At 46.1% G+C, this 26,527-nt stretch overlaps 1 protein-coding gene across 1 annotated transcript in view; it reads left to right on the top strand.

Annotated features, from left to right (window-relative positions):
* FBXL16 (F-box and leucine rich repeat protein 16) overlaps window positions 1-26,527 on the top strand; it is an 80,944-nt gene that overhangs the window by 32,502 nt on the left and 21,915 nt on the right. The window contains exon 2 of the mRNA XM_073636276.1: window positions 23,257-23,951. Within this exon, the coding sequence (XP_073492377.1) occupies window positions 23,265-23,951 (687 nt within the window). The 5' untranslated portion in view covers window positions 23,257-23,264. The remainder of the gene's footprint in view (window positions 1-23,256; window positions 23,952-26,527) is intronic.

Here is a 26,527-nt window from a genome sequence, read left to right as displayed (position 1 = left end):
ACTCAACACACAGCCATTAATGTCTAAACTGCTGGCAACAAAAGTGAAAATGTCCAAATTGGGCCCAAAGTGTCAATATTTTGAGTGGCCACCATTATTTTCCAGCACTGCCTTAACCCTAACAAGACAAGGAATTGGTCGTACACTGGAACTCCAAATTATCTCGATGTCATCTATATTGTCAAAAAAGGGTCAGACAGATATAGGCAAAGGTAGACATTTCACAAGTGGTCGCTTGCTTGTTCACAAGCAGAGTGAGAACCGGGATCTGTGTGTGTAAACACACAGATCCCAGTTCTCTCAGGGTAGAAGAGACAGATAGGTGTTCATAATCAGTATGAACACAGGATCAGTCATCTCTCCGAGTCTGTCCCCTCCCCCCCACAGTTAGAAACACACATAGGGAACACAGTTAACCCCCTCGATCGCTCCCTAGTGTTAACCCCTTCCCTGCCAGTGGCATTTATACATTAATCAGTGCATTTTTATAGCACTGATCGCTGTATAATTGTCAATGGTCCCAAAAAAGTGTCAAAAGTGTCCAATGTGTCCGCCGCAATATCACAGTCCCGATATAAATCGCTGATCACCGCCATTACTATTAAAATAAAAGTATAATAATAAAAATGCCATAAATGGGGATTTTTGTAGGCGCTATAACTTTTGTGTAAACCAATCAATAAACGCTTATTGTGATTTTTTTTACCAAAAATATGTAGAAGAATACATATTGGCCTAAACTGAGGAAAAAGTTTGTTTTTGTTTTTTTTAAATTGGGATATTTAGTATAGCAAAAACTTTATTGTATTTTTGTATATTGTATTTCTTCAAAGTTGACGTTCTTCTTTTGTTTATAGTGCACAAAATAAAAACCGAAGAGGTGATCAAATACCACCAAAAGAAAGCTCTATTTGTGGGAAAAAAAGGACATCAATTTTGTTTGGGTACAGCGTCGCACGACCTCACAATTGTCAGTTAAAACAACGCAGTGCTGAATCGCAAAAAATGGCCTGGTCATTGAGCAGTCAAATCTTCCGGGGCTGAAGTGGATAAAGAACTGACAGAGGCTCTAACTCTTTTCCACTGTGTCCAAATCAACATAAAAAATGTTAGCAGGAGATTGGCTATATAGTAGAACTAAAAAGGAAAAAATGTTTTTTCCATTTAGGCTAAAGAAAGGGAGGGTTATAACCAGTAAGTTCTTTTTTTGCCCTCTGTATCCCATTGGGGAGATTTACCTTCACTTTCTGTCCCATAGCCAAAACAGGAAGTGAGAGGAAATCCCCCAGCCTCCTGCTGCTCGCCGGTGTTTCTCTGGCTTACCGTTTTTATCGGTGTGCCCGAGAAATTATCAAACCCGAGTGGCTGGCCATAGAGGTTCCCAGGGGACCAGATTGTTTCTAATCGCCTCTATGGTCTTGGTGAACTGGAGCGACGTCACTTCCGGTCTAGGGCCGAAGTAAACAATTTATAGGGACACGTTGTTGTATGTAGGTGGAGTCTTATTATAATTAGGGGGCAGGGCATTCATTTATAGGTGTCACTTGCTGGGGAACAAAAATGTGATGTGCTCAGCGTGCCATGGCGAATAATGGGCATGGTTTAAACTAAATATTGGGTGTGGCTTAAAGGGGACAAGGCTCAAAGGGGGTTTGGCTCAAATCTGAGATGATTGAGGGATGGATGGAGAAAGAAAGGGAGAAAGAGAGAGAGAGAAAAAAAGAAAGAAGGATGGAGGGGCAGCAGGCCCGGATCCTAAACCACAATAGCAATATGTGTATTCCAGAAAGTTTAGCAATCAGCAGATAAAGATAGTCCAAACTCCTTGTGTTGGTGCTTCATTTATTACAGAACCATGGTTCCATGGTTGGTATGGTGTCAGGATTATTGAAGCGCATTATTTCTATTATTACATTGTAATATAAAATGAAATCATTCAACTCACCATAATTAATCAGTGGGAGCCCTGAGCGTGTCACTTGTCACGTCGCCTGCCACCAGATGCCATCAGTTGTCCCCAGCAGAGTCCCTCTTTACACCAGGTATTCCCAACAGAGTCCCTCCTTATATTAGATGCCCCCAGTAGAAACCCTCCTTACATCAGGTGTCCCCAGCAGAGTCCCTCCTTACACCAGGCATTCCCAGCAGAATCCATCCTTACATCAGGTGCCCCCAGTAGAATCCCTCCTTACATCAGGTGTCCCCAGCAGAGTCCTTACACCAGGCATTCCCAGTAGAGTCCCTGCTTACATCAGGTGCCCCCAACAGAGTCCCTCCTTACACCAGGCATTCCCATCAGAGTCCCTCCTTATATTAGGTGCCCCCAGTAGAATTCCTCCTTACATCAGGTGTCCCAAACAGAGTCCCTCCTTACACCAGGCATACCCAGCAGAGTCCCTCCTTAGATCAGGTGCCCCCAGCAGATTCCCTCCTTACACCAGGCATTCCCAGCAGAGTCCCTCCTTATATTAGGTGCCCCAGTAGAGTCCCTCCTTACATCAGGTGTGCCCAGCAGAGTCCCTCCTTATATTAGGTGCCCCCAGTAGAATCCCTTCTTACATCAGGTGCACCCAGCAGAGTCCCTCCTTACATCAGGTGCCCCCAGCAGAGTCCCTCCTTACATCAGGTGTCCCCAGCAGAGTCTCTCCTTACATCAGGTGTCCTGAGTAGAGTCCCTCCTTACATCAGGTGTCCCTCAGAGGAGACCCTCCTTACATCAGGTGTCCCTCAGAGGAGTCCCTTCTTACATCAGGTGTCCCCCAAAGGAGTCCCTCCTTACATCAGGTGCCCCCAGCAGAGTCCCTCCTTACATCAGGTGGCCCCAGCGGAGTTTCTCCTTACATCAGGTGTCCCCAGCAGAGTCCCTCCTTACATCAGGTGTTCCCCTTATATCAGGTGTCCCTCAGCGGTGTCCCCCTTACATCAGGTGTCCCCAGCGGAGTCCCTTCTTACATCAGGTGCCCCCAGCAGAGTCCCTCCTTACATCAGGTGCCCCCAGCAGAGTCCCTCCTTACATCAGGTGCCCCCAGCAGAGTCCCTCCTTACATCAGGTGCCCCCAGCAGAGTCCCTCCTTACATCAGGTGCCCCCAGCAGAGTCCCTTCTTACATCAGGTGTCCCCAGTGGAGTCTCTCCTTACATCAGGTGTCCTGAGCGGAGTCCCTCCTTACATCAGGTGTCCCTAAGAGGAGTCCTTCCTTACATCAGGTGTCTCTCAGAGGAGACCCTCCTTACATCAGGTGTCCCTCAGAGGAGTCCCTACTTACATCAGGTGTCCCTCAGCGATGTCCCCCTTACATCAGGTGTGCCTCAGCGGTGTCCCCCTTACATCAGGTGTCCCCAGCGGAGTCTCTCCTTACATAAGGTGCCCCCAGCAGAGTCCATCTTTACACCAGGTTCCCCCAGCAGAGTCCCTGCTTATATCAGGTGCCCCTAGCGGAGTCCCTCCTTACATCAGGTGTCCCCAGCGGAGTCCCTCCTTACATCAGCTGCACCTGCTACGCCACTGGTAATTTGGTCTCAGCGCCATTACAGAAGACCAGCTCGTGGAAGGCGAAGAGAAGAATTAAGAGGTGGAGCCTGGGTTTCGCCTCCTGTTTCTTCCTCACGATAGCTGGTCTTCTGTAAAATGGCAGCCAGCAGAGACAATTCACCAGTGGCAGCCACAGACCACTATCGGCGGCAAAAAATCGGGAAAACGCAGATTTTTTTATCCCCAGGATACAGTAAGACTGGGACAAAGGTCTAAATACCGGGAATGTCCCGGGAAATACAGGACAGTTGGCAACTATGCTGTCATCTCTTATTTGTATTACAAGAGATGTTTACATTCCATGTAATAGGAATAAAAGTGATTACAAAAAAAAGGACATTGTAAAAATAAAAAATAAAATAAATAAGAAAAAAATGTTTAAAGCGCCCCATCCCTCCGCGAATACATAAGTAAGTCATGCACGCATATGGCTTGGTCATCAAGAAATCCTGTACTGAAAGACATGTGTTAGCTGTCATTGCTGACCTCCCTCTAAAATTACTAAATTCCTGCATTTCTCAGACCTAAATATTTTCTGAGACACCATCTAAAAAGAAGCATGCCCATCAGGAAATTCAGAGGAAAGTAAAAGTTCTTAATCTACCTATCCACAGTCAAAGCTCCAGAAAGTACTAAACCCACTGGATCAGAATAACAGCCAGGGGAGGTCAACAATGACAGCATCCATACTTCCACTGTACAGGATTCCATTAAATTATATAGTTTATGCCCTTACAGGAGAGGAGGGGTGCATGTCTCCCCTCTGGGTCATCCAGACAAGCATGTTATCTTTGCATTGCACACTAGCAATACTTTTGAAGGAGGGTGGTTTCCTTCTTCTCATCATCCTGTTGTATATGTATGTGATTAATTTGAGATACTAATAATGAGTCTGTCATGCCATTGCAACCCCTCAACCAGAAGAAAGCTCCTTGTGGCCCCCAGCAGATACACTGGAACTACTAGTAGGTCTCAACTCCTGAGCAGTCAGAGCATTTCAAGGTTCTCTGATTTCCTTGTTTGGAGCAAAACAAGCAACCACAGACAAGAGCAAAACTGTCATAAATGTGAAGGTGCTTCTATGCTTCAGTCTGCACAGTGCCAATGTATCTTAGGCTGTCTAATAAGAAAGCCCAGCACTAGCCCTGTACTTGCACTCTAACACCACCTTTAAAGGAGGGTGGTTTGCACCTTTGCATCATCTGGTTGTGTGTGTATGTTTAATCTGAGATATTGAAAATGGGTCTATGATGACATAAGCAACTTATAAACCAGAAAGCCACCTGTGGCCACTGTTACATACACTGGGACTACTAGTAGATCTCAACTCTTGAGAAAGTACAACATTTTAAAGTTCTCGGTTTTCCTTGTCTGCAGCCAGAACAACCACAGGCAAGAACAAGGCTGCAAAAACGTTAAGGTGCTTTAATGCCTCAGTGTGTTCAGGACCAGTGGTTGTCTAATAAGAAAGCCCAGCACTAGCTCTGTACTTGCACACTGGCATCACCTTTTAAAGAAAGGTGGTTTGTTTGTCAATCGTCAGCATCATACCTTTGTGTGTGTATGGTTAACCTGAGATACTGATAAGATAGATAAGATAAAAACTTTAATGTGTCTGTGATGACATAAGCAACCTATAAACCAGAGGAAAGCTACCTGTGGCCACTATCAGATACATGGGGACTACTAGTAGGTATTAGCTCTTGAGCAGTCTGAACATTTTAAAGTTTTCAGTTGTCCTTTTCTGGAGTCAGAACAGCCACAGACAAGAGCAAGACTGCAATAAATGTCAAGGTGCTCCTATGCTTCAGTGTTCACAGAACCAATGTATAATTGGCTGTCTAATAGGAAAGCCCAGCACTAGTTCTGCACTTGAACACTAGCACCACCTAAAAAGGAGGGTGGGTTTGTCTTCTGCGTCATCTGAATGTGTATCTATGTTTAACCCAAGATATTAATTGGTCTATCATCAGGAAAGCTACCTATAGCCCTAGCAGACACGCTGGGACTAGTAGGTCCCAACTTTTGAGCAGACAGAACATTTCAAAGTTCTCAGTTGTTCTGTTCTAGAGCCAGAACAGACAAGAATAGTACTGCAATAAACATCAAGGTGCTTCCATGTTTCAGTGTTCACAGTACCAATGTATTATTGGCTGTCTAATAAGAAAACCCAGCACTAGTTCTGCACTTGAACACTAGCACCACCTAAAAGGAGGGTGGTTTTGTCTTCTGCGTCATCCTATTGTGTGTTTATGTTTAACCCAAGATATTCATTTGTCTATCATGAGGAAAGCTACCTATAGCCCTAGCAGACAAGCTGGGACTAGTAGGTCCCAACTTTTGACCAGACAGAACATTTCAAAGTTCTCAGTTGTCCTTGTCTTCTCCCAGAACAACTGCTAATAAAAACAGGACTGCCATAAACTTCTCTAGCCAATCATCGCTACAGCAGTCACCAAGAATCGACCCGAAGGATTCTTTTATTGCTTTCTCGGTAAAGTTCCTTTTCCATTGAACTGTCTGCATCCGTAGCTCCTTTCCATTTTTATTACCACTCTCTGGCTCTTTACTTAGCTCAGGGTGGAAAAAAAAAACTTGCAGACTCCAGTCTATAGTTGTATATTTATTTTATTCGTTAAAGAGGTCATTTATTTGCACCGTAGCGTGCGGCTAATTCTGACTTTTGTCTCCTGCAAGTTAAAAGAGTCCACGTTATGGAAAAAACAGTTCGATGCTTCATTAAAAATGAATTTGGAGAGAGCCTAACAGCCATCGGGGGCGGGTGAATAGCAACAATTAGACGGTAACCTTTACCCTTCCCGCCGCTAAAAAGGTATCGACATTAAGAGGCTTTAAAAATGGAAAAGTGAACTGTGGTTTGGCGAGGTAACTTTAGCGCCGAATGATATGGATCGAATGAGTACATTTGTGTGCAGTATCATGCCCAGTATAAGAGTAAATTTGAAGAACAGAGATATCAGGGCTCGCAGAAAAGCTATATAATGTAATATATTAGGCTACAATAGCGGCCATCATAGGCTAAAGAAGACTAAAAAGTGGCAATTTTTTTCTACTGGGTTACTGAATAGGAAATCAGTTTGCATAGATAAAGGATTTCCTCTCATCATATTACCTTAAAGCTAAATTCCAGGTATACAGCTCCTTTTTAAAAATTGAAGGCACACCATGAGTTAAGTCCAAGGAAGTGCATGACATCTCCTGAACTTCTCTCTGTTATTTACGTTTGATATTTTTTTTTGCACTTCCAGAAGACAGGTATCGTATTTCCTGGAGCCCGACACTGATGCTTCAGGTCTACGCAATCCTCAACATTAGAGTTGGTGCACCTGCTATGCCTGTCTCTCTCCTCCTCTTGTCCATCACAGAAGCCTTTGTATTATGTGAACTCCTTCACAAAATCAAAAGGCTTCTCTGAATGGGCAGCAGAGGGAAAGGGCAGGCATAGCTGCTCTGTGTCTCTGTCTCACAGCCCCATTGTATGCTCCGGCAGAGCCATAAACCTGTTAGATATAAATAATAGAGAGGTTCAGGAGATGTCATGCACCTCCTTGGACTTGACTCATAGTGTGCCTCCACTTTTTACAAAATGCCTGAAATCTTGGAATTCAGTTTTAATTTTAAATATTTTTATTTTTTATTTTTTTTGTATAATTTAAATAGATAAGAAGGAATGTGATTAAAGCCACCAATCAGAATCACATTAGCCCTGAACGTTGGAATCCAATTGATACCTAAAGGTTCTATAGGTCTTGCATACATGGGCATTTTGGAAATGCAGAAGGGCCACCAGTGTGTAAGATGATAAGCTGGACCCCCTTCTTCAAGATTTCAATGCCCTATGCTTTGGGCACATACGCAATGGACGCTTACAGCAAGTCCCATACAGGATAGTGACTGTAGCATGAGCCTTTCCGATGAGGACCTGTCATACCATATCATGGTAGTGAGGACATAGCTGGAACCCAGTGTTGCATTTAATACCCCGTGTAATGCATTAATTCACTGTTAGGCCTGCAGCAGGGGAGGGAGCCCTACAAATAGAAAGTTTAGCTATGGTTTTACTGCCCCCGACCGTCCACTTTAAACTAAGATGGCTGCTTGAGTAGGTGGTACACATGCTGCCTTGATACTTTGCTTTGCAGCAAAAAGTAAACCCCATTTCATGTTTTATGGACCAATTCCAATGATAGGAGGCATGCTGCAACCAGAGTGCAACAACGTGTAATGCGGTTGCGCTGATTCAAGCTTTAAAAGGTTAAAACAGGCATCCAGTAGACAACATATCACCACCCAGGTGCCCTCTGAAAAACATCTAACTGCAGATAACTTTTGAGAGTGTTAATGAGCCCCTAGAGAACTTGCTCCCTGGGAGCTGCCTCCTACCCCAGCGCAAGCATCAGACGGAACTGTTTAAATTTCGCTTTCATTTGCGCTTCCGGGTGAATATTCCTCACAACTCTTGGGACACAAGCCAGGCCAATAGCACCACAGGCCCTGGCTTGGACCTCTAGCTAGGAAAGGTGCTTCACAGAGGCCAGGCCAATCTGATGGCCTTTGGAACACCACAGCTGGAGGACAAAAGCTTTTTCCAAAACTAATATGGCGGCCGCAATCACTTCAAACAAAATCACTTAGTGGAGGAGCACTTCTGGAATGGAATCCCCAATGTGGGTCCCCTTCCCCTTGGGGCCCATGTGCACTGAATGCACTACACCTGTGCTTATATACATAAGCATCTGTTTGTATCTGAACTGTTTTTTTTTCCATTTAGTGGATGCAAACACAACTCAGACAGCTCAAAAGCAGTTCAAATGCAAAAAAAAAAGTATCCATTATTGAATATACTTCTGAAGATGATGCCCATGGACATACTGTAGTCCTAAAGGACAGCTCTATAAAGCAGCAATGATGTGATACTTATTTGTAGCCTAAACCCATTTGGATTTTTTGTCACCACTATACATGCATTTAAGGATGACGTTCACCTACATATGTTCTACATTGGTCACATTGTCTTCCTGGGGGGTATGACAGAATAGGTCATGTGTTTTTTATACAGGAATGCTGATACTTTACTATTGGCAGAGTGCAGGCTTGATTTAAAGATATGTTAACATTATTGCTGAGTTGAATAAAAAGACGGACTAACATACTTACCTTTCCTGGAGAAAATGCTGCCATGGGCTCCTTCTAGTACTGGTTGTATAATCAAAAGCCTAGGCACTGTGATTGGTGCTGAGGGGAAATAATCAAAAAAATTCTCCATTCAGTAGGGATCATGTGACCAAATGTCAGAAGTTTTTGTTGGAGGGTGACTTGTGGCTGGAGGAAGGCGGGCCTGTGGTGGGAGGTGGGTGACTTGTGGATGGAGGAGGGTGACTTGTGGCTGAAGGAGGGCGAGCCTGTGGTGGAAGGTGGGTGACCTGTGGATGGAGGAGGGTGACTTGTGGCTGGAGGAGGGCATGCCTGTGGCGGGAGGTGGGTGACCTGTGGATGGAGGAGGCTGGGCCTGTTGCTGGAGAAGGGTGAACTGTGGCTGGAGGAGGGTGGGCCTGTGGCAGGAGGAGAGTGACCTGTGACTGGAGGAAGGCGGGCCTGCGGCTGGAGGAGGGTGACCTGTGGATGGAGGAGGGTGGGCCTGTTGCTGGAGAAGGGTGGCCTGTTGCTGGAGCAGGGGGACTTGTGGCTGGAGGACAGTGGGCCTGTGGTGGGAGGAGAGTGACCTGTGGATGGAGGAGGGTGGGACTAAGGCTGGAGGAGGGTGACCTGTGGCAGGAGGTGGGTCACCTGTGGATGGAGGAGGGTAGGCCTGTTGCTGGAGAGGGGTGACCTGTGGCTGAAGGAGGGCTAGGCCTGTGGCGGGAGGAGAGTGACCTGTGGATAGAGGAGGGTGGCCCATTGCTGGAGGAGGGTGACCTCTGGCTGGAAGAGGGCGTCCTGTGGCGGGAGGTGAGTGACCTGTTACTGGAGGAAGGCGGGCCTGTGGCTGGAGAAGGGTGACCTGTGGCGGGAGGTGGGTGACCTGTGGATGGAGGAGGGTGGGCCTGTTGCTGGAAAAGGGTGATCTGTGACTGGAGGAAGGCGGGCCTGTGGCTGGAGAAGGGTGACCTGTGGTGGGAGGTGGGTGACCTGTGGATGGAGGAGGGTGGGCCTGTTGCTGGAAAAGGGTGACCTGTGACTGGCGGAAGGTGGGCCTGTGGCTGGAGAAGGGTGACATGTGGTGGGAGGTGGGTGACCTGTGGCTGGAGGAGGGTGGGCCTGTGGAGGGGGAGAAGGACCTGTGACAGGAGGAAGGTGAGCATGCAGCTGGAGGAAGGTGACCTGTGGCCTGGGGAGGATGGCCTTGTTGCTGGAGAACAGCAGACCTTTAGCTGGAGAAAAGCAGGCCTGTGGCTGGAGCAGAGAGACCTGCAGCTGTAGAAGTGTGGCCCTGTGGCTGGAGGAGAGTTGAACTGATGGCATGTCATGTGGAGGCATGGGTCCTGGTTTGTGGCCATGGATCACAGATGGACAATCCTGGATTCCTTGGGCATGTGAATATGTTATTTGAGTGTAGGCAAGTGAAAAGGGGTAAGAGGGGGTTAAAAGCAAAAGTAACCCCTTTGTGAAGTTCCTCTTAACAAAGCCCAAGGATAACACATATGTATAGTACTACTTAAAAGTTCCACTTTATCACATTTCGGACCCAAGGTAGTTGTTGCAATCCTTCTCGCTCCAGAACATTTCTGAAAACTCCAAAAAAAGAGTGATTGGGTAACGCGTTTTGCTGCACATGTAGCACTGTATGTGAAGTGTGAACGAGCACAGTGTGTTACATAAAGGGATTTGGGGCATGTTTAATAATCTGCGAGAGAAGTTGACAAAAAAAAAACTTTGCAGTCTTAGCTTGCCGTGATCACAGGGAACGACCACGGGATAAAAAGTGTGATTTCGATTTTTGTTGGTAACGTAACACCGTGTGAGAACATGGGGAAGGTGAACAAAGGTATACTACGTTTGTGCCACAGAATAATAAGTAGATTTTTAAAGAAACACTTCTAATCAAATTATGTATATACAGTATATACTGTAATATGTATATAGAAAAAGAGAGGGAGAAAGAAGGAATACTAAGTTCACACTGCTGGATCTCTGCTGTTATAAAATTCTGATCTCACTGCAAAATCCAGTGGCGTCGCTAGGAGGTGGCTTTTGGGGCTATAGCCCCGAATCTGGGGCCCATAGCCCCGAGTCTCTGCAGGGGTCTACAAGGGGAGGGGAGGCTCTCTGGGGACCCTGATGTAAGTGGGGGGGGGGGGCTCTCTGGTGACCCTGATTCAGGGTGGAGGCTCTCTGGGGACCCTGATTTAAGGGGGAGGCTCTCTGGGGACAATAATTTAAGGGGAGGCTCTCTGGGGACCCTGATTTAAGGGGGAGGCTCTCTGGGAACCCTGATGTAAGTGGGGGGCTCTCTGGGGACCTTAATATAAGGGGGGAATCTCTGGGGATATATGCACACACACATATATTATATACATGTGTATGCTCGCCCAAGCATATGACTTTCTTTACTACACTGCTATGGGCTCTAGCCCCAGATCTGTTGTAGACCTAGCAACGCCCCTGCCAAAATCTATCCTTTAAATGTAAACCTGTGAAAGCCGTCTCTATGGCTGCTTAGCTCCTACCTTGGCCCTCACTGTTTTACACTTCTGGAATACATGAATCGCATGCAAAAAAAATCCAACAGGCTGGTTGTCCTGAAGTTGATCGATGGATCTACTTCAGGACAACCAGCCTGCCCATAGATGGATCAAATGTCAGCTGGTCCCTGCTAAACCAGCCAAGATTGAATCCATCTATGGCCCGTTTTACTTCCTGTTTTGAGCTGACCACGCTGCCTCTGCTGCACTGAAATGCCAAGCAGTGTTGTCAGCCCTGCTGGTGTCCTCCTCTGAAAGACTACAGAACACCTCCCCTTCATCTCCATAACAGAAGGGGGAGGTAGTCTGCTGTTTACTGCCTGGGTTTAGGTTAGATTTCTCCCTCAGGTGCAAAAGAAGACACATCACTGCTGTCCACCATGGTAAAATGGAATACTTGGAACAAGGGTAGCGGGACTCTCTCTTGTCCCTACCACAATGCAGCGGGTGCTCTGATTTGTGGTGCCTTGGTCTTCACCAGAGCACCTCCAAGGGGGATAGACCATCGCCCTTAGTAGTAATAGGGCTACTTTGCCACTTTTTCCTTTTGTTTTCACCTGGTAAAGTACAAATAACAGACTTCTCGTTCTAAGGTGGCTACACTCACTCACTCCACTGTATCTATGGAGGGAGCACTGGTTGTCACCTGTGGCACCTTGGTTTTCACCTGAGTACCCAACAAGGGGAATGGGTTGGTGACCCTAATGGCAACAGGGCTACTTTGCCATATTTTCCGTTTTTTTTTTTCACCTGGTAATGAGCAAATAACAGACTTCTCATTCTAAGGTGGCTACGCTCACTCCCTCCACTTTTTCTATGGAGGGAGCAATGGTTGTCACCTGTGGCACCTTGGTCTTCACCAGAGCACCTCCAAGGGGAATAGGCCATCGCCCTTAGTAGTAATCGGACTCTATGTCTACCGGCGGCCCGGGAGAGGCAGAACGTGGGAACTGCCAATGTAAACAAGGAATTTCCCTGTTCTGCCTAGCAACATGACAGGGGTTTACTTTTCCCAGTAATTGAGAACCCTGATCTCTGTCATGTTCTAGTGAGCCCATCCCCCCTACAGTTAGAACACACTGAGGGAACACACTTAACCCCTTGATCGCCCCTAGTGTTAACCCCTTCCTTGCCAGTGGTATTTTTACATTCATCGGTGCATTTTTATAGCACAGATCAATGTATTAATGTCACTGGTCCCCAAAAAGTGTCATTTGGGGTCAGATTTGTCCGCCATAATGCTGCAGTCCCGCTAAAAATCGCAGATTGCCACCATTTCCAGTAAAAACAATTTAAAAAAAGTCCCTAAATCGATCCCGTAGTTTTGTAGACGCAATAATGCCCTGTACACACGGTCGGATATTCCAACGGAAAATGTGTGATAGGACCTTGTTGTCGGAAATTCCGACCGTGTGTGGGCTCCATCACACATTTTCCATCAGAATTTCTGACAAAGTTTGAGAGCAGGCTATAAAATTTTCCGACAACAAAATCCGTTGTCGGAAATTCCGATCATGTGTACACAAATCCGACACACAAAGTGCCACGCATGCTCAGAATAAATTAAGAGACGAAAGCTATTGGCTACTGCCCCGTTTATAGTCCCGACGTACTTGTTTTACGTCACCGCGTTTAGAACGATTGGATTTTCCGACAACTTTGTGTGACCGTGTGTATGCAAGACAAGTTTGAGCCAACATCCATCGGAAAAAATCCATGGATTTTGTTGTCGGAATGTCCGATCAATGTCCGACCGTGTGTACGGGGCATAACTGTTGCGCAAATCAATCAATATACGCCTATTGCGATTTTTTTTTTTTTTTTACCAAGAATATGTAGAAGAATACATATCAGCCTAAACTGATGAATAAATTAGTTTATATATATATAATTTTTTTTTTTTTGGATATGTATTATAGCAGAAAGTAAAAAAAAAAATGTTTTTTTTTTTTTAAATTGTCGCTCTTTTTTTGTTTATAGTGCAAAAAATAAAAACCGCAAGGTGATCAAATACCACCAAAAGAAAGCTCTATTTGTGGGAAAAAAAAAGGACATCAATTTTGTTTGGGTACAACGTCGCACGACCGCGCAATTCTCAATTAAAGTGGCTCAGTGCCGAATCACAAAAAATGCTTTGGTCATTAGGGGTTAAAACCTTCTGGCGCTGAAGTGGTTAAACGCCGTTATCGTCAGCACTGGAGTAAATGGCAGAAAGGTGATTGGCCGGTATGTGCTGTAAACTGATATGTAATTGGTGGACACAGGATCCCGTACCCCGGGCGTCGCTCTTTGCGCTGCGTTGTTGAATAATCCAGTTTGTTTCGATTTTGTTCCAATCCATTCTCCTTCTCTGCCTCCCACGCCGTCTATTTTCAGTGCTGCATTCATCTCTTTCCTGCTCTCCTCCCACCTCTTCCTCTTCACTGACAGTCCACCATCTTCTTTCCGAGGGATGTCCCCCCACCCCACGCATTATTGTTCGTGAAGCAGCGAGTCACGCCACAGTGAATAATTGCTCAGTGGGGATTCGCAGGCTGTGGATTAGCTCGGAGTCGATCGACGCTTCGTGATGTCATTCTATTCACAGCCTCGTCTCGCTGACCCCAGAGAAACGCTCCGGCTTATGTAAAGGGGAGCTGCGGACTCATTATAGCCTTATGTATGAATGGGATAGGTTGAGTGTCCGGGGATAAAAAAATCGAAAAAATTGAACGCTCAATTACTCTACGTTCACACCTATGCGCTTTCTGGTGCGTTTTGCATTTTACAGAAACGCACTACAGTCCATTTAACATGGTTTCCTATGGATGTAGTTCACATCTGTGCTTTTTGTGGTTCTGCGTTTTTTTTTTTAAAAGGGTCGGGGACTTTTTTTCCCACCGCAGATTGCGTTTTGCCTGTGATAGACTTCCATGGAGTCGCACCAAAAATGCAAGTGTTGCATTTTTTTAATGCGTTTTGTGTTTTTTTTTCACCTTTAAAAACACTGTACATAGCTGGTCGCTAGGGAGCAGGGCCAGGAAGCCGGCCACAGCGTCCTTAACAACCGATGAGTCATCAGCTGCCAGCGGGGTTTCCCGCTGACAGCTGAATGTAAAAAAAAGAATTGTCGGCAACAAAAAAAAAAAAAAAAATGCGTGAAAACCCCCCCCCCAAAAAAAAACGCTCCTAATGTCGCGTACACACGAGCGGACTTTACGGCAGACTTTGCCCGGCGGACGGGATTTCGTCGGACAATTCGATCGTGTGTGGGCTCCAGCGGACTTTGTTTTCTCAAAAGTTGGACGGACTTAGATTTGAAACATGTTTTAAATCTATCCGTCGAACTTGAGTCCGGTCGAAAAGTCCGCTCGTCTGTATTCTAGTTCGACGGACAAAAAGCCACGCTAGGGCAGCTATTGGCTACTGGCTATGAACTTCCTTGTTTTAGTCCGGTCGTACGTCATCACGTACAAATTCGACGGACTTTGGTGGATTGTGTGTAGGCAAGTCCGTTCATTCGGAAAGTCCGTCGTAAAGTCCGTCGAAAAGTCCGCCGGGCAAAGTCTGCCGTAAAGCCCGCTCGTGTGTACGCGGCATTAGACCTAAGTCTAGCATAGGCGTGCGCACAGGGTGTGTCAGGTGTGCCTGGGCACACCCTAATCACCCTATGCTGCGCAGATTGACCCTGCTGCTTGGCTGCAGAGAAATGGACTAGGGAATCTCTGTCCTCAGTCCCTTTCTTTTTCTCCAAAGTGAGACATCAGGAGTCTGTTTAGACCCCTGATATTTCACGAAAGCCCCCCAGTGGAGCTCAGAAAAAAAAAAAAATAATAATAATAAAAAAATTATTGTAAAAAAAGTAATAAAAAAATAAACTACTGACACCAATCTCTTCCCTACTGACACCATCTACTAACACCGTCTGTCCTACTGACACTGTTCATTGACCTAGTGCCTTGTATATATTTACACACACGTATGTGTGTTTGAGCTTTGGGGTGCACACCCTAATGCAATAGGCTGGGCACACCTATGAAGTCTAGGTTCACATCTATGCGGTTGCAGTTGATACATCTTTCAGACGCATTTTGCGGTGCCTTTTGCGTTTTTAAACACGTGATTTTGATGCGTTTTTGCATTCAGTTTTCATGTATTTTGCGTTTTTCTTTTTTTTTTCTTTTTACACACACTGCATATAGCTGGTTGCTACGGAGTAGGCGGCTGCGTCCTTAACAACTGATGTTGGATTTGGAGGGGTGGGGAGGAACTACACCGTTTTGTTTTTTTTTCACAATTTTTTGGAGAACCCTGCTGGCAGCTGATGTTAAGGACGCTGCGGCCGGCTTCTCGGCCTGCTCCTTAGCGACCAGCTATGTACAGTCTTTTTAAAGGGAAAAAAAAAAACACAAAGCACATAAAAAATGCAACACTTGCGTTTTTGGTGCGACTCCATGGAAGTCTATTACAGGCAAAATGCAATCTGTGGTGAGAAAAAAAAGTCCCCAACCGTTTTCACAAAACGCAGCACTGCAAAATGCACAGATGTGAACTACATCCATAGGAAACCATGTTAAATGGACTGTAGTGCATTTCTGCAAAATACACTAAAAAGCGCATAGGAGTGGGCCGCTGCGTCCTTAACAACCGATGTTGGATTTGGGGGGGGCGGAGATCCACGCTATTTTTTTTCCACAAGTTTATTTTTCCGGCAATTCCTTTTTTACATTCAGCTGTCAGCAGAGAACCCTGCTGGCAGATGATGGGAAAGGGAAAGGGAAAAAAAACACAAAACGCATTAAAAAACGCAACACTTGCGTTTTTGGTGTGACTCCATGGAAGTCTATTACAGGCAAAATGCAATCTGTGGTGGGAAAAAAAGTCCCCGGCCCTTTTCAAAAAAACGCAGCACTGCAAAATGCACAGATGTGAACTACATCCATAGGAAACCATGTTAAATGGACTGTAGTGTGTTTCTGCAAAATGCACTAAAAAGCGCATAGGAGTGGGCCGCTGCGTCCTTAACAACCGATGTTGGATTTGGTGGGGAGGGGGAAACCACGCTGTTTTTTTTTTTTCACAAATTTATTTTGCTGGCAATTCCTTTTTTACATTCAGCTGTCAGCAGAGAACCCCGCTGGCAGATGATGACTCATCGGTTGTTAAGGACGCGGCGGCTGGGTTCCCGGCCTGCTCATTAGCGACCAGCTAAGTGCAGTGTTTTTAAAGGGGGAAAAAAACAAAAACGCATAAAAAAATGCAACACTTACGTTTTTGGTGCGACTCCATGGAAGTCTATCACAGGCAAAATGCAATCTGCGGTGGGAAAAAAAAGTCCCTGACCCTTTTCACAAAAACGCAGTGGTTGTTAAGGACGCGGCGGCTGGCTAGCTATATACAGTGTGTTTAAAGAGAAAAAAAATAGCAAAACGTGAAATGCATGAAAACTGCATGCAAAAAACGCATAAAAAAACACGGCTTTAAAAACGCAAAACGTGTCTGAAAAACGCATCGACCGCAACCACATAGATGTGAACCTAGACTTAGGTCTAAGGAGCCTTGCACCCACAGGTTGTAAGACTAGTCCCCCCGTAGACTCTTCTCTACTACTCTCTGGTGGTCGCAACTCCTACAACGCCATCAAGACCCATGCAGAGCCCACGGCCCTGCTATGGATGTGAGGAGGGAGTGTAGGGGGAGTAGAGGAGAGCGCCATCTGCTGGAGGAGTGATGAATACGGTAAGTAGGCTTTTTTTGCATATAACCCTTGCAGTGCTGGGGCAGGAGGGTTTACCTCCCCCTGGAGATGGGCTTACAAAGACATCTTGTGCAAAAAGCATCCACGGAGGTAAAGTGGTTGAGATTATAAGATTTTAGATTTGGAGGCACTGCATTATTTTCTTTCGTGTTGGTTTGTTTGTATGTATATTTACCTTTTGCAAGCTACCCATTTCTTTTCTTTAGCGCTGACCCCCTTTTATGTTTTCACTACAATGACATCTGTCATAGGAGATGCATGAGAGCTTCTTTTGAAATTTTCTTTTGAAAATGCTACTTGCCTGGCTGTCATCTAAACCTTTTGCTGCCAGAGCCGTTTTTTTGCACAAAATGTCTTTTTAGGCCTGAAGATTACACAAAACCCGCAAATATGAGATATTTTCTGAAATCAGACACCCTAGAGAAAAAAATAGTGGTAGTTGCAATTTTTTTTATGTCACACGTTATTACTGCAAAATTTCAGTAAAAAAACAACAACACACTAACGTGAATTTTAGGGCAAACAAACGCAAAAAATTACCCAAATTTTTGGTAAAATATAAAAAGATTAGGTTGCACCGAGTAATTAGACACCCAACATGCCAAACCTTACATTTTTCTGTGCCTGTGAAATTTTCTATAGGCGACGCTTCAAAAGCCCCCTATAGGTATCGGTTTAGTGTTACGGAGGGGGTCTTGTGTTCAAATTATTGCTCTCTCTCCGGCGTGCGCGACGATATGTAACATGTGTATCGCAATCAACGTTTTCACGCGTAGGTGCCCCGACACATGTGTTTACGTTTGTGCGTGTGTATATGTGGGGGTGGGGGGCCTCCAAAAAATTGGGGGGGGGGGATTTTATGTGCATGGGTGTGATTAGTTTTGCAAAAACTAATTTTTTTACTTAACTTTATTTTTCATCATAAAGGGGACAAACTCTCCCCCGTGTGATGATTTTTAGGTTCCCTTTATTGAGATATGCAGGGTCTAAAAGACCCCCAATGTCTCTCCTGTGCTCCACTAAGGCCGCTTTCACACTGGGGCGGTGGGTCCATTAGCAGTAAAGCGCTGCTAGTTTTAGCGGTGCTTTATCGCTGTTTAAGCAGCGCTTTTTGGCCACTAGCGGGTGCATTTAACCCCCAACAAGGAGTTAAGAAGCGGTTAAAATCACCCGTGTCACGGCGCTTCCGAAGCACTTTTCAATGGGCAGGAGCTGTGTAGGAGCGGTGTATACACCGCTCCTACACTGCCCCGAAGATGCTGCTTGCAGGACTTTTTTCCTGTCCTGCAAGCGCACTGCCCCAGTGTGAAAGCACTCGGGCTTTCACACTGGGGAGGCTTGGGAGGCGGTTTTCAGGCGCTTTACAGACGCTATTTTTAGCGCTAAAACGCCTGTACACTGCCTCAGTGTGAAAGTAGCTAAATGTTTTGCAATGCAGATCGCATTGCAAAACATTATTTCCCGCCTGAGCTAGCCGGGGACACCGAGAGCTTGACCCGGAAGTGACATCAGAGACATCACTTTCCGGGTCACAAGAAGAAGGGGAGGAGAATGGACATGTGTCTGCTCTTCTCTTTCCCCTCTAACCGCCGGCACCCACCATGGAGAAATAACAAAACCAGCTTATGCTGCTTCAGCTTCAATCCAGAGATTTTTTTCCTGTAGTACCTTTTTTCTGCCACTAGGTGTCCTCAGTTTGATGATCAGCATCATTCAACCCAGGTCATCCCGGACCAGCCCCCAACCTGTTGCTGGACAGTGAATAGAGAAGCAGCACAGTGTTCAGCTTGTCACTCTGCTCCCCCCTCCTATCACCATGATTCTTGTCAGCGCAAGATCTGATTGGCTGCTTGTGCTGTTTCTTCCTCTTACAGCCCTGCTCTACAGGGACTGCAAGACATTGATACCGGGTCATATTTAGGTGCTGACACTGTGAATTTAATATTTATTTTTAATAATGTATTAGGCTGGGTTCACACCGCAGCACGGAGAGGCTCACAGCAGGGGTCTGGTGCGTCTCCGTTCACCGTATCAGGTCCGATTTCAGCCCAAAGTTTTGGCTGAATTTGGACCTGAAATGGACCAGAAGACACACAGGACTCCTGTGCAATTCCCTATACCGCCTGTGCTAATCCCTGTGCTCTCTATGGAGCCGCTCCGGAGAGGTGTGAACTGGCTCCATAGAGAGACAGTCACAATCTCCTGACATGCGTTTGAGGTGCCATTAACAATTTACTGGCATTTGCATGCCCCGTGCAAGGGCAGCGCGATCACCTTTCCCGCGCGTTCACCTTTCCCGCGCGTTCACCTTTACGCACGTTCACCTTTACGCACGTTCACCTTTCCCGCACGTTCACCTTTACGCACGTTCACCTTTCCCGTGCGTTCACCTTTCCCGCATGTTCACCTTTACGCACGTTCACCTTTCCCGCATGTTCACCTTTACGCACGTTCACCTTTCCCGCATGTTCACCTTTACGCACGTTCACCTTTCCCGCGCGTTCACCTTTCCCGCACGTTCACCTTTCCTGCGCGTTCACCTTTCCCGTGCATTCACCTTTCCCGCGCGTTCACCTTTCCCGCATGTTCACCTTTACGCACGTTCACCTTTACGCATGTTCACCTTTCCCGCGCGTTCACCTTTCCCCCGTGTTCACCTTTCCCGCACCGCGTTTTGGTCTGAACGGGCCATAAACATATTTTCAAGCAAGCCTTTCACGAGGAAAACCGAGGGACTCGGTGCTGATCATGGCAAATTGAGTTTCAGCACCTTGGACAGCAGCTTTAGAACTGTGAATGGACAGAGCTCGGTTATTCAACCTTTTCAAGATGAGTCAGTAGTAGCGTTCTTCACAGTACCGGCCCTTTAAGTTTATTATTTAAAGCTGAGCTCCCTGGAGATATTAAGGACAAATTAATGCAATTGATTAATGTAATCACAAATACACCATTAAATGCATTTTTAAATAGAAGCAGTAAGTACCTGGATGTGACCCGGTATCAGATCTTGCAGTCCTTATACAGCAGGGCTGGAGTGTGAGAGGAAGAAGCAGCACAAGGAGACAATAAGCTCATGTTCTCGAATGGGGCATGCTGATAGGAGGAGAGTGCTGAGTGACAGAGCTCATTACTGTGCTGTTTCTCCTTTCACTGTCCAATCACAGGCCGTGGTGGGTTTGGGGTGGCCTGGGCTTAGATGAAGTTTTTGGCCATCAAACTGAGGACATCTAGTGGCTGAAAAAAGTACTGTGGGGAAAATCTCCATATTGAAGGTGAATATTGCAGCAAAAGCTGTTTTTTGTCATTTCATTATTTAAGGCAGGTTCACACCAAAACATACATGTGCCCATAGCAACTTCTTTCTCCCTGAGCTTGTAGCTTGGTTTTGTCCACATATAGTATTTATGAGCATTTTTTCGGCATAGCCTTCATATGCTTTTTTTGTGGTATAGCTTTCATATGCGGCATTTTTATTGTACCAGTTTAACATTTTATGTGTGTGTTTTTTCATTTTTAGACATGCATTTTTTTATATGTGGATTTTTTTTTCCCTTTGTTGACTGTTATATTAGGGTTGTGTTTTTTTTAATTATATTTGTTTAAATGTGTATTGTTTCAGTTATATATTTAATGGTGCAATGGCATCTGCTAATCATGTAGAATCTGATATTATTCATTTTGAAAACGAACCCATTTTTCCTTATTACTTATTTAATATTCCCTCATCTCTTCATCCTCATTTAATTGCATGTACTGTATGCATGTTTGTGAATATGCAAGCATTTTTTTGGAGGCACATACACTATATTGTCAAAAGTATTGGGGCACCTGCCTTTACACGCACATGAACTTTAATTGCATCCCAGTCTAAAGCCTTGTACACACGATCGGATTTTCAGCAGGGAATTGTGTGATGACAGACTGTGGGCTAAAATCCGACCGTTAGTCCGCTCCATCAGACAATTGTTGTCCTACTTTCCACCAACAAATGTTGGATGGCAGGCTAGTACATTTTCGGTAGAAAACGGTCTGTTGTCAGATTTTCGTATTGTCTGTACACAAGTCCGTCACACAAAAGTCCAAAGTACAAACACGCATGCTTGGAATCATTGCTCACCAAACACGACATTAGCAGAAGGTGCCCAAGGGTGGCGCTCAAGACCTGAAATTCCACGTAGTACATCACTACGTTCATGTTTGTTGCCCAACAATTGTGTACCGTTAATATGCAAGACAAGTTCCTGGCACACGCCCTTCGGACAAAAGTCTGACGCTTTGTTGGCCAACAATCCGATCGTGTGTACAATTCTTTAGTCCATAGGGTTTAATATTGAGTTGGCCCGCCCTTTGCAGCAATAACAGCTTAAACTCTTCTGGGAAGGATGTCCACAAGGTTTAGGAGTGTGTCTATGGGAATGTTTGACCATTCTTCCAGAAGCACAATTGTCAGGTCAGGCACTGATGATGGACGAGAAGGCCTGGCTCACAGTCTCCACTCTAATTCATCCCAAAGGTGTTCTATCGAGATGGGGTCAGGACTCTGTGCAGGCAAGTCAAGTTCCTCCACCTCAAACTCGCTCATCCATGTCTTTACGGACCTTGCTTTGTGCACTGGTGTGCAGTCATGTTGGAACAGGAAGGGGCCGTCCCCAAACTGTTCCGGTAAAGTTGGGAGCATGAAATTGGCCAAAATGTCCTGGTATGCTGACTTCTTAAGAGTTCCCTTCCCTGGAACTAAAGGGCCAAGCCCAACCCCTGAAAAACAACCCCACACCATAATCCCCCCTCCACCAAATGATTTGGACAAGTGGACCAGTTTCTTGGAGCCCTGAAACACGTTGGAAGTCTTTTAACACATGATTAATAAATTAATTTGTACTCTTATCCTTTGGTCTGGGGCTCCTTCCATATATCCACATCTTGTCCTGGTAACCTGCTGGAGTACCCACATTAGGGTCACCTTGCCTGTTTTGAGCCTAACCCGAGCCAGTGGGCTCTTCAAATGTTTTTTGCCCGCTCACTTCCTTGTTTAAACTCATATCAAAGTCCCAGCACCTCTCGAATGCCCTTTTTTCATTGGAGTGATTTGTTAATAGCACCCCAAGCCCATCTCGCAAAGGCAGCTTATTTGCAGGCACCATATCTCCTAGTACTGCAATACCACGCGGTTTGGTGCAGTGTGTTCTGTAAAAAGGTAACACTTGCACCACTTTTTCTGCATACCAGTGCATTTTGCAGCCCATTCAAATAAATGGGCTACAAAACTTGACCGCACGGGAACACATGGGAACATGCGCATTTGAACCTGTACATTCCATTGTGAACTAGTTCAAAATGGGCTATTAACTTTTTTTTTTAATTATTTTTGGCTGGAATTTTGTTTTAATGGAGCTGGCCAAAAATTAAAGCTAGCCACACACAGGTTTTTATGTAACAATGCAGAAGGACAACTGGGATACATGGACAGCGCTTTGTCACTCTATAACAGGAAGGGCCTGAACAAGGCACCTCATAGCAAGATCGCGAGGCAGGGGCGTTGCTAGGTCTACAAAAGATCTGGGGCTAGAGCCCATAGCAGTGTAGTAAAGAAAGTCATACGCTTGGGCGGCCATACACATGTACTGTATATACAGTAATATACGTGTGTGTGTGTATATATCCCCAGAGAGCCGCCCCCTTACATCAGGGTCCCCAGAGAGCCCCCCTTACATCAGGGTCCCCAGAGAGCCCCTCTTACATCAAAGTCCCCAGAGAGCCTCCTCCTTACATCAGAGTCCTCAGAGAGCCTCCCCCTTTAATCAGGGTACCCAGAGGGCCCCCCCACTTACATCAGGGTTCTCAGAGAGCTCCCCTTACATTAGGGTCCCCAGAGAGCCTCCCCCTTAAATCTAGGTCCCTAGAGAGCCTCTGCCTTAAAATCAGGGTCCCCAGAGAGCCTCTCCCTTGCATCAGGGTCCCCAGAGAGCCCCCCACTTACATAAGGGTCCCCAGAGAGCCTCCCCTCCCCTTGGGGACCCCTGCAGAGACTCGGGGCTATTGGCCCCAGATTCGGGGCTATAGCCCCAAAAGCCACCCCCTAGCGACGCCCCAAAAGCCACCCCCTAGCGACGCCCCTGTCGCCAGGTATTATTTTATTTTAAGATGTCCCTTTAAAAATATTGAAAATTACATTTAAATATACTGTACATTAACATTTTAAAGTGTATATGAAATTCTAGTGACTAGGTTTTGATATACAGTATATTAAACACTAATATGTATGTAATTTTTGTTGCTTCTCCACAGCTGTCAACATGTCTAACTCAAATAACGGAGACACCAAGGCCCAGTGCTTGCCCCGTAATGGGCTGGTGAAGATCCCTAGCCCCACCAATGGCCTGGGCTCTGCCAGCATCACCAAAGGAACACCAGCTGTCAAGAACCGAATTTGCCAGCCCGCCTCAGTGCCATCCATTTTAAGTCAAGCCTTCCCCAAGCACACAGAGCATGTCAATCCTTCAGTGTTACCCATTTTGCCACCACCTCCGACCCACACCATCCCGCTGGGTCTCAGCCCTGGAGAAGAAAACCCCCCCTTTCCTTGTGGCCTCTCAATGGAGAGGGTTCAGAGCCAGGGCATGGACTGTCACCTGGCCTTCGACGAAAAGATCCTCAACCGGCTCTTCTGTTACTTCTCGGCCTGTGAGAAATGCATTCTTGCCCAGGTCAGCAAGACGTGGAGGCGGGTGCTGTACCAGCCGAAGTTCTGGGTTGGAATGACCCCAGTTCTGCACGCCAAGGAACTTTACAATGTGCTGCCCTCGGGGGAGAAGGAGTTTGTCAGTCTGCAGGGGTTCGCGGTGCGTGGGTTTGACTCATTTTGTTTGGTTGGGGTTTCAGACCTGGACATCTGTGAATTCATTGACAACTATCCCCTGTCTAAGAAAGGGGTTAAGTCTATAAGTCTGAAGAGGTCAACAATCACCGACGCTGGCTTGGAGGTAAGGAACCCTTTACATAATATGGGGATGTTCATTCCTTGAGAATCAGAAATTTGAGGAAATTAGCAAAAATTTGAAGAAGTCTACCATATATAGTTACTTTCTTTGGTCGGCAGACCATTGGTGGGCATTTGTTGTGTACTAATTGGTCTTTAGCTTTAAGCTGTGTTAATCAAGTAATGTGATGCAATGGTTGGAGAAACAGACACAGAATGGTTTTCACTAACTGGACAGATTAAACAGTCATTCTTAACCAGGGTTCAATGGAGCTGTAAGGTTCCTCCAGATGTTGCTAGGGGTTCCTTGACCTATGGTTGATTGTCCTCCCATTTGATGGTGTCTCCCTAGTTCCTCAGCCAACACCACTTGACAAAGCCAGCATCATGACACTAATTGACTCTAAGATTGTTGTCATACTGCTGGCTTTGGCAAGTGGTGTCAGCCCAGGAACTATGGAGACAACCTTTTTTTGGTTTTAGTAAGGGTTCCTGGAGACCTGAAAGTTATTTTAGGGGTTCTTCTGGGGGAAAAAAGGTTGAGAAAAGCTGGATTAAAGTGTAGCAGTACCCCCGTAAGGGCTGCTAAGTGATGTGGCCCACCTGTCACCCTGCCCAGCCCGGCAGTCACTCTCATGCAGGAAACAGTCCATGTGCTTGTTTTTGTTATTTTTATAAGGGGATTTAACTTGGATGGGCTAAGGGAATTATGAGATGCCCAGCAGAATGTATCTCAATCAGTTAGGTGGATTGTATATCAATCAATAGGAGAATTGTATATCAATCAATTGGGACAACTATGTACACAATATTTCTCCAATCTCCTCCTGCACAACTCTTGCTTGGAGACTATTACTATCTCTCTCTTCCTCCTTCACAACTCTTGCTTCTCAGGAAAAGCTAGCACATGTGAGGTTAGGCCTGACACTGGCTCAGCCAGGCCTTAGCAACTGCCTTTTGCAGGCAGGGACCGCGGGCCCCTATGGTGTAGCAGAAGATAGGAAGTCTTTTTGTTCTAGCTGTCCTATAGGTGGACTACTGCTCCCAGTCAGCCCTTTACAGGTCCTGCCAGTCCTCCTGGATGCATCAGTCTGACTCCACTGCCCATGACATTGCAGTCCTCACTACTGGCTCTGCACCTATCTCTGACTGCAATCTCCCAGTCCTCTCAGGCGTGCCTCCCCAGTCCTCCTGACTGCACATGTCACTCACCAGCCCTCCTGGCTCCAACCACGGGTTCCCTCCTAAAGACTTGCCCAGCAGTACTAGCTCCTGCTGACCTCCCTTGCTCCTCCTGTGCCTCCTGTTCAGAGCCTCCACGATTTCCTGGAGGGTTCTGTCCTGCACCTGAGCCCAGGCCCAAGGTCACCCCCCCCCCCCCTAGACTGGGGAGCTCCCTCAAAGGCCTCCACAGCCTAGTACTCCATCCTCAGTTCTTCCACCTGACAACTCCTCCCCAGCTGGGCTGACTCTGGGTATTTAAGGAGGCCTGCCCCTGCCAATCCAGGTTGGGGATTGGTCAGGGCTCTTTAGAACACCCCAGGCAGCTCCACCTTTCCTCTACTTCTAGAATCCTCTAGAAGGAAGAGGGAGGTCTCAGTGACATTGCCTGTGAGTCACCAGCTGCTAACTGTGCCACTCCCAGCCCACACAAACCAAAACAAACAGGAAGCTAAGCCTGCCTAAATATGCCTACACTCACAAAAAAAAACAAAAAATGACCATTGTCACCAGAACAGGTGTGCACATTGGAAGATTTCTCCTCTGTTTCTGTTATGGTGACATCTCCAACATTTTGGGTTTCACACCACTTTCTATTCCAGTGACAATTTTCACCAGACAAGCAAAGTGGGCAAATTTACCCAAGGGGAACACATATAGCCACCAAAACCAAGCAGAGGTTCTCCTAACCACTATCCAAAACTAAAGTTTTTGACTTTAGATAAGTCTTTAGCCTAGGTTCACACTTGTGCAATGCAGGAACCAGCGCGATTCCAGCGCCAGTTCCTGTATCGCATCTCTTCCGCCGCAGGCGGTTCACACTGCCCTCCGCGAACCAAATGCGGGTGTCAATACATTGTTAATGACATCCCCAGATCGGTTCATAGATCGCAGTGTGAAATGTGAACTCACACAGCAATCGGATCGCATAGGTGAGAATACTCATGCGATCCGATTTCAATGTGGGGGGGGGGGGGGAGTCCCTGCACTTTTTTTTCTTTGAATCTAACGTGAGTTCAGCCATACAGTAGTATGGCTGAACTCGCATCGCACAGACATCGTATGTGATCGGCACCTGCGGTGCGGGTGCAAATCACATGCGATGTCTGAGATCGCATATGTGTGAACCTAGGCTTCAGGGTTTAGTATACCATTAATATAATAGAACAAAGAAAGGAAAGAAACATAAGAAAGAATTAAAAGTAAAGATTTTCATTGTAGAGTTTAAAGGGGTTGTAAACCCTCGTGTCTTTTCACCTTAATGCATCCTATGCATTAAGGTGAAAAAACACCTGGCAGGGTCCAGGACCCCCCCCCCCCCCCCGTTTTACGTAACTGAGCCCTGGAACTTGACCTGGC

This window comes from Aquarana catesbeiana, linkage group LG06 (genome assembly GCF_042186555.1).
Source record: "Aquarana catesbeiana isolate 2022-GZ linkage group LG06, ASM4218655v1, whole genome shotgun sequence".
NCBI lineage: Eukaryota > Metazoa > Chordata > Amphibia > Anura > Ranidae > Aquarana > Aquarana catesbeiana.
This window is presented reverse-complemented; position numbering and strand designations above follow the sequence as displayed.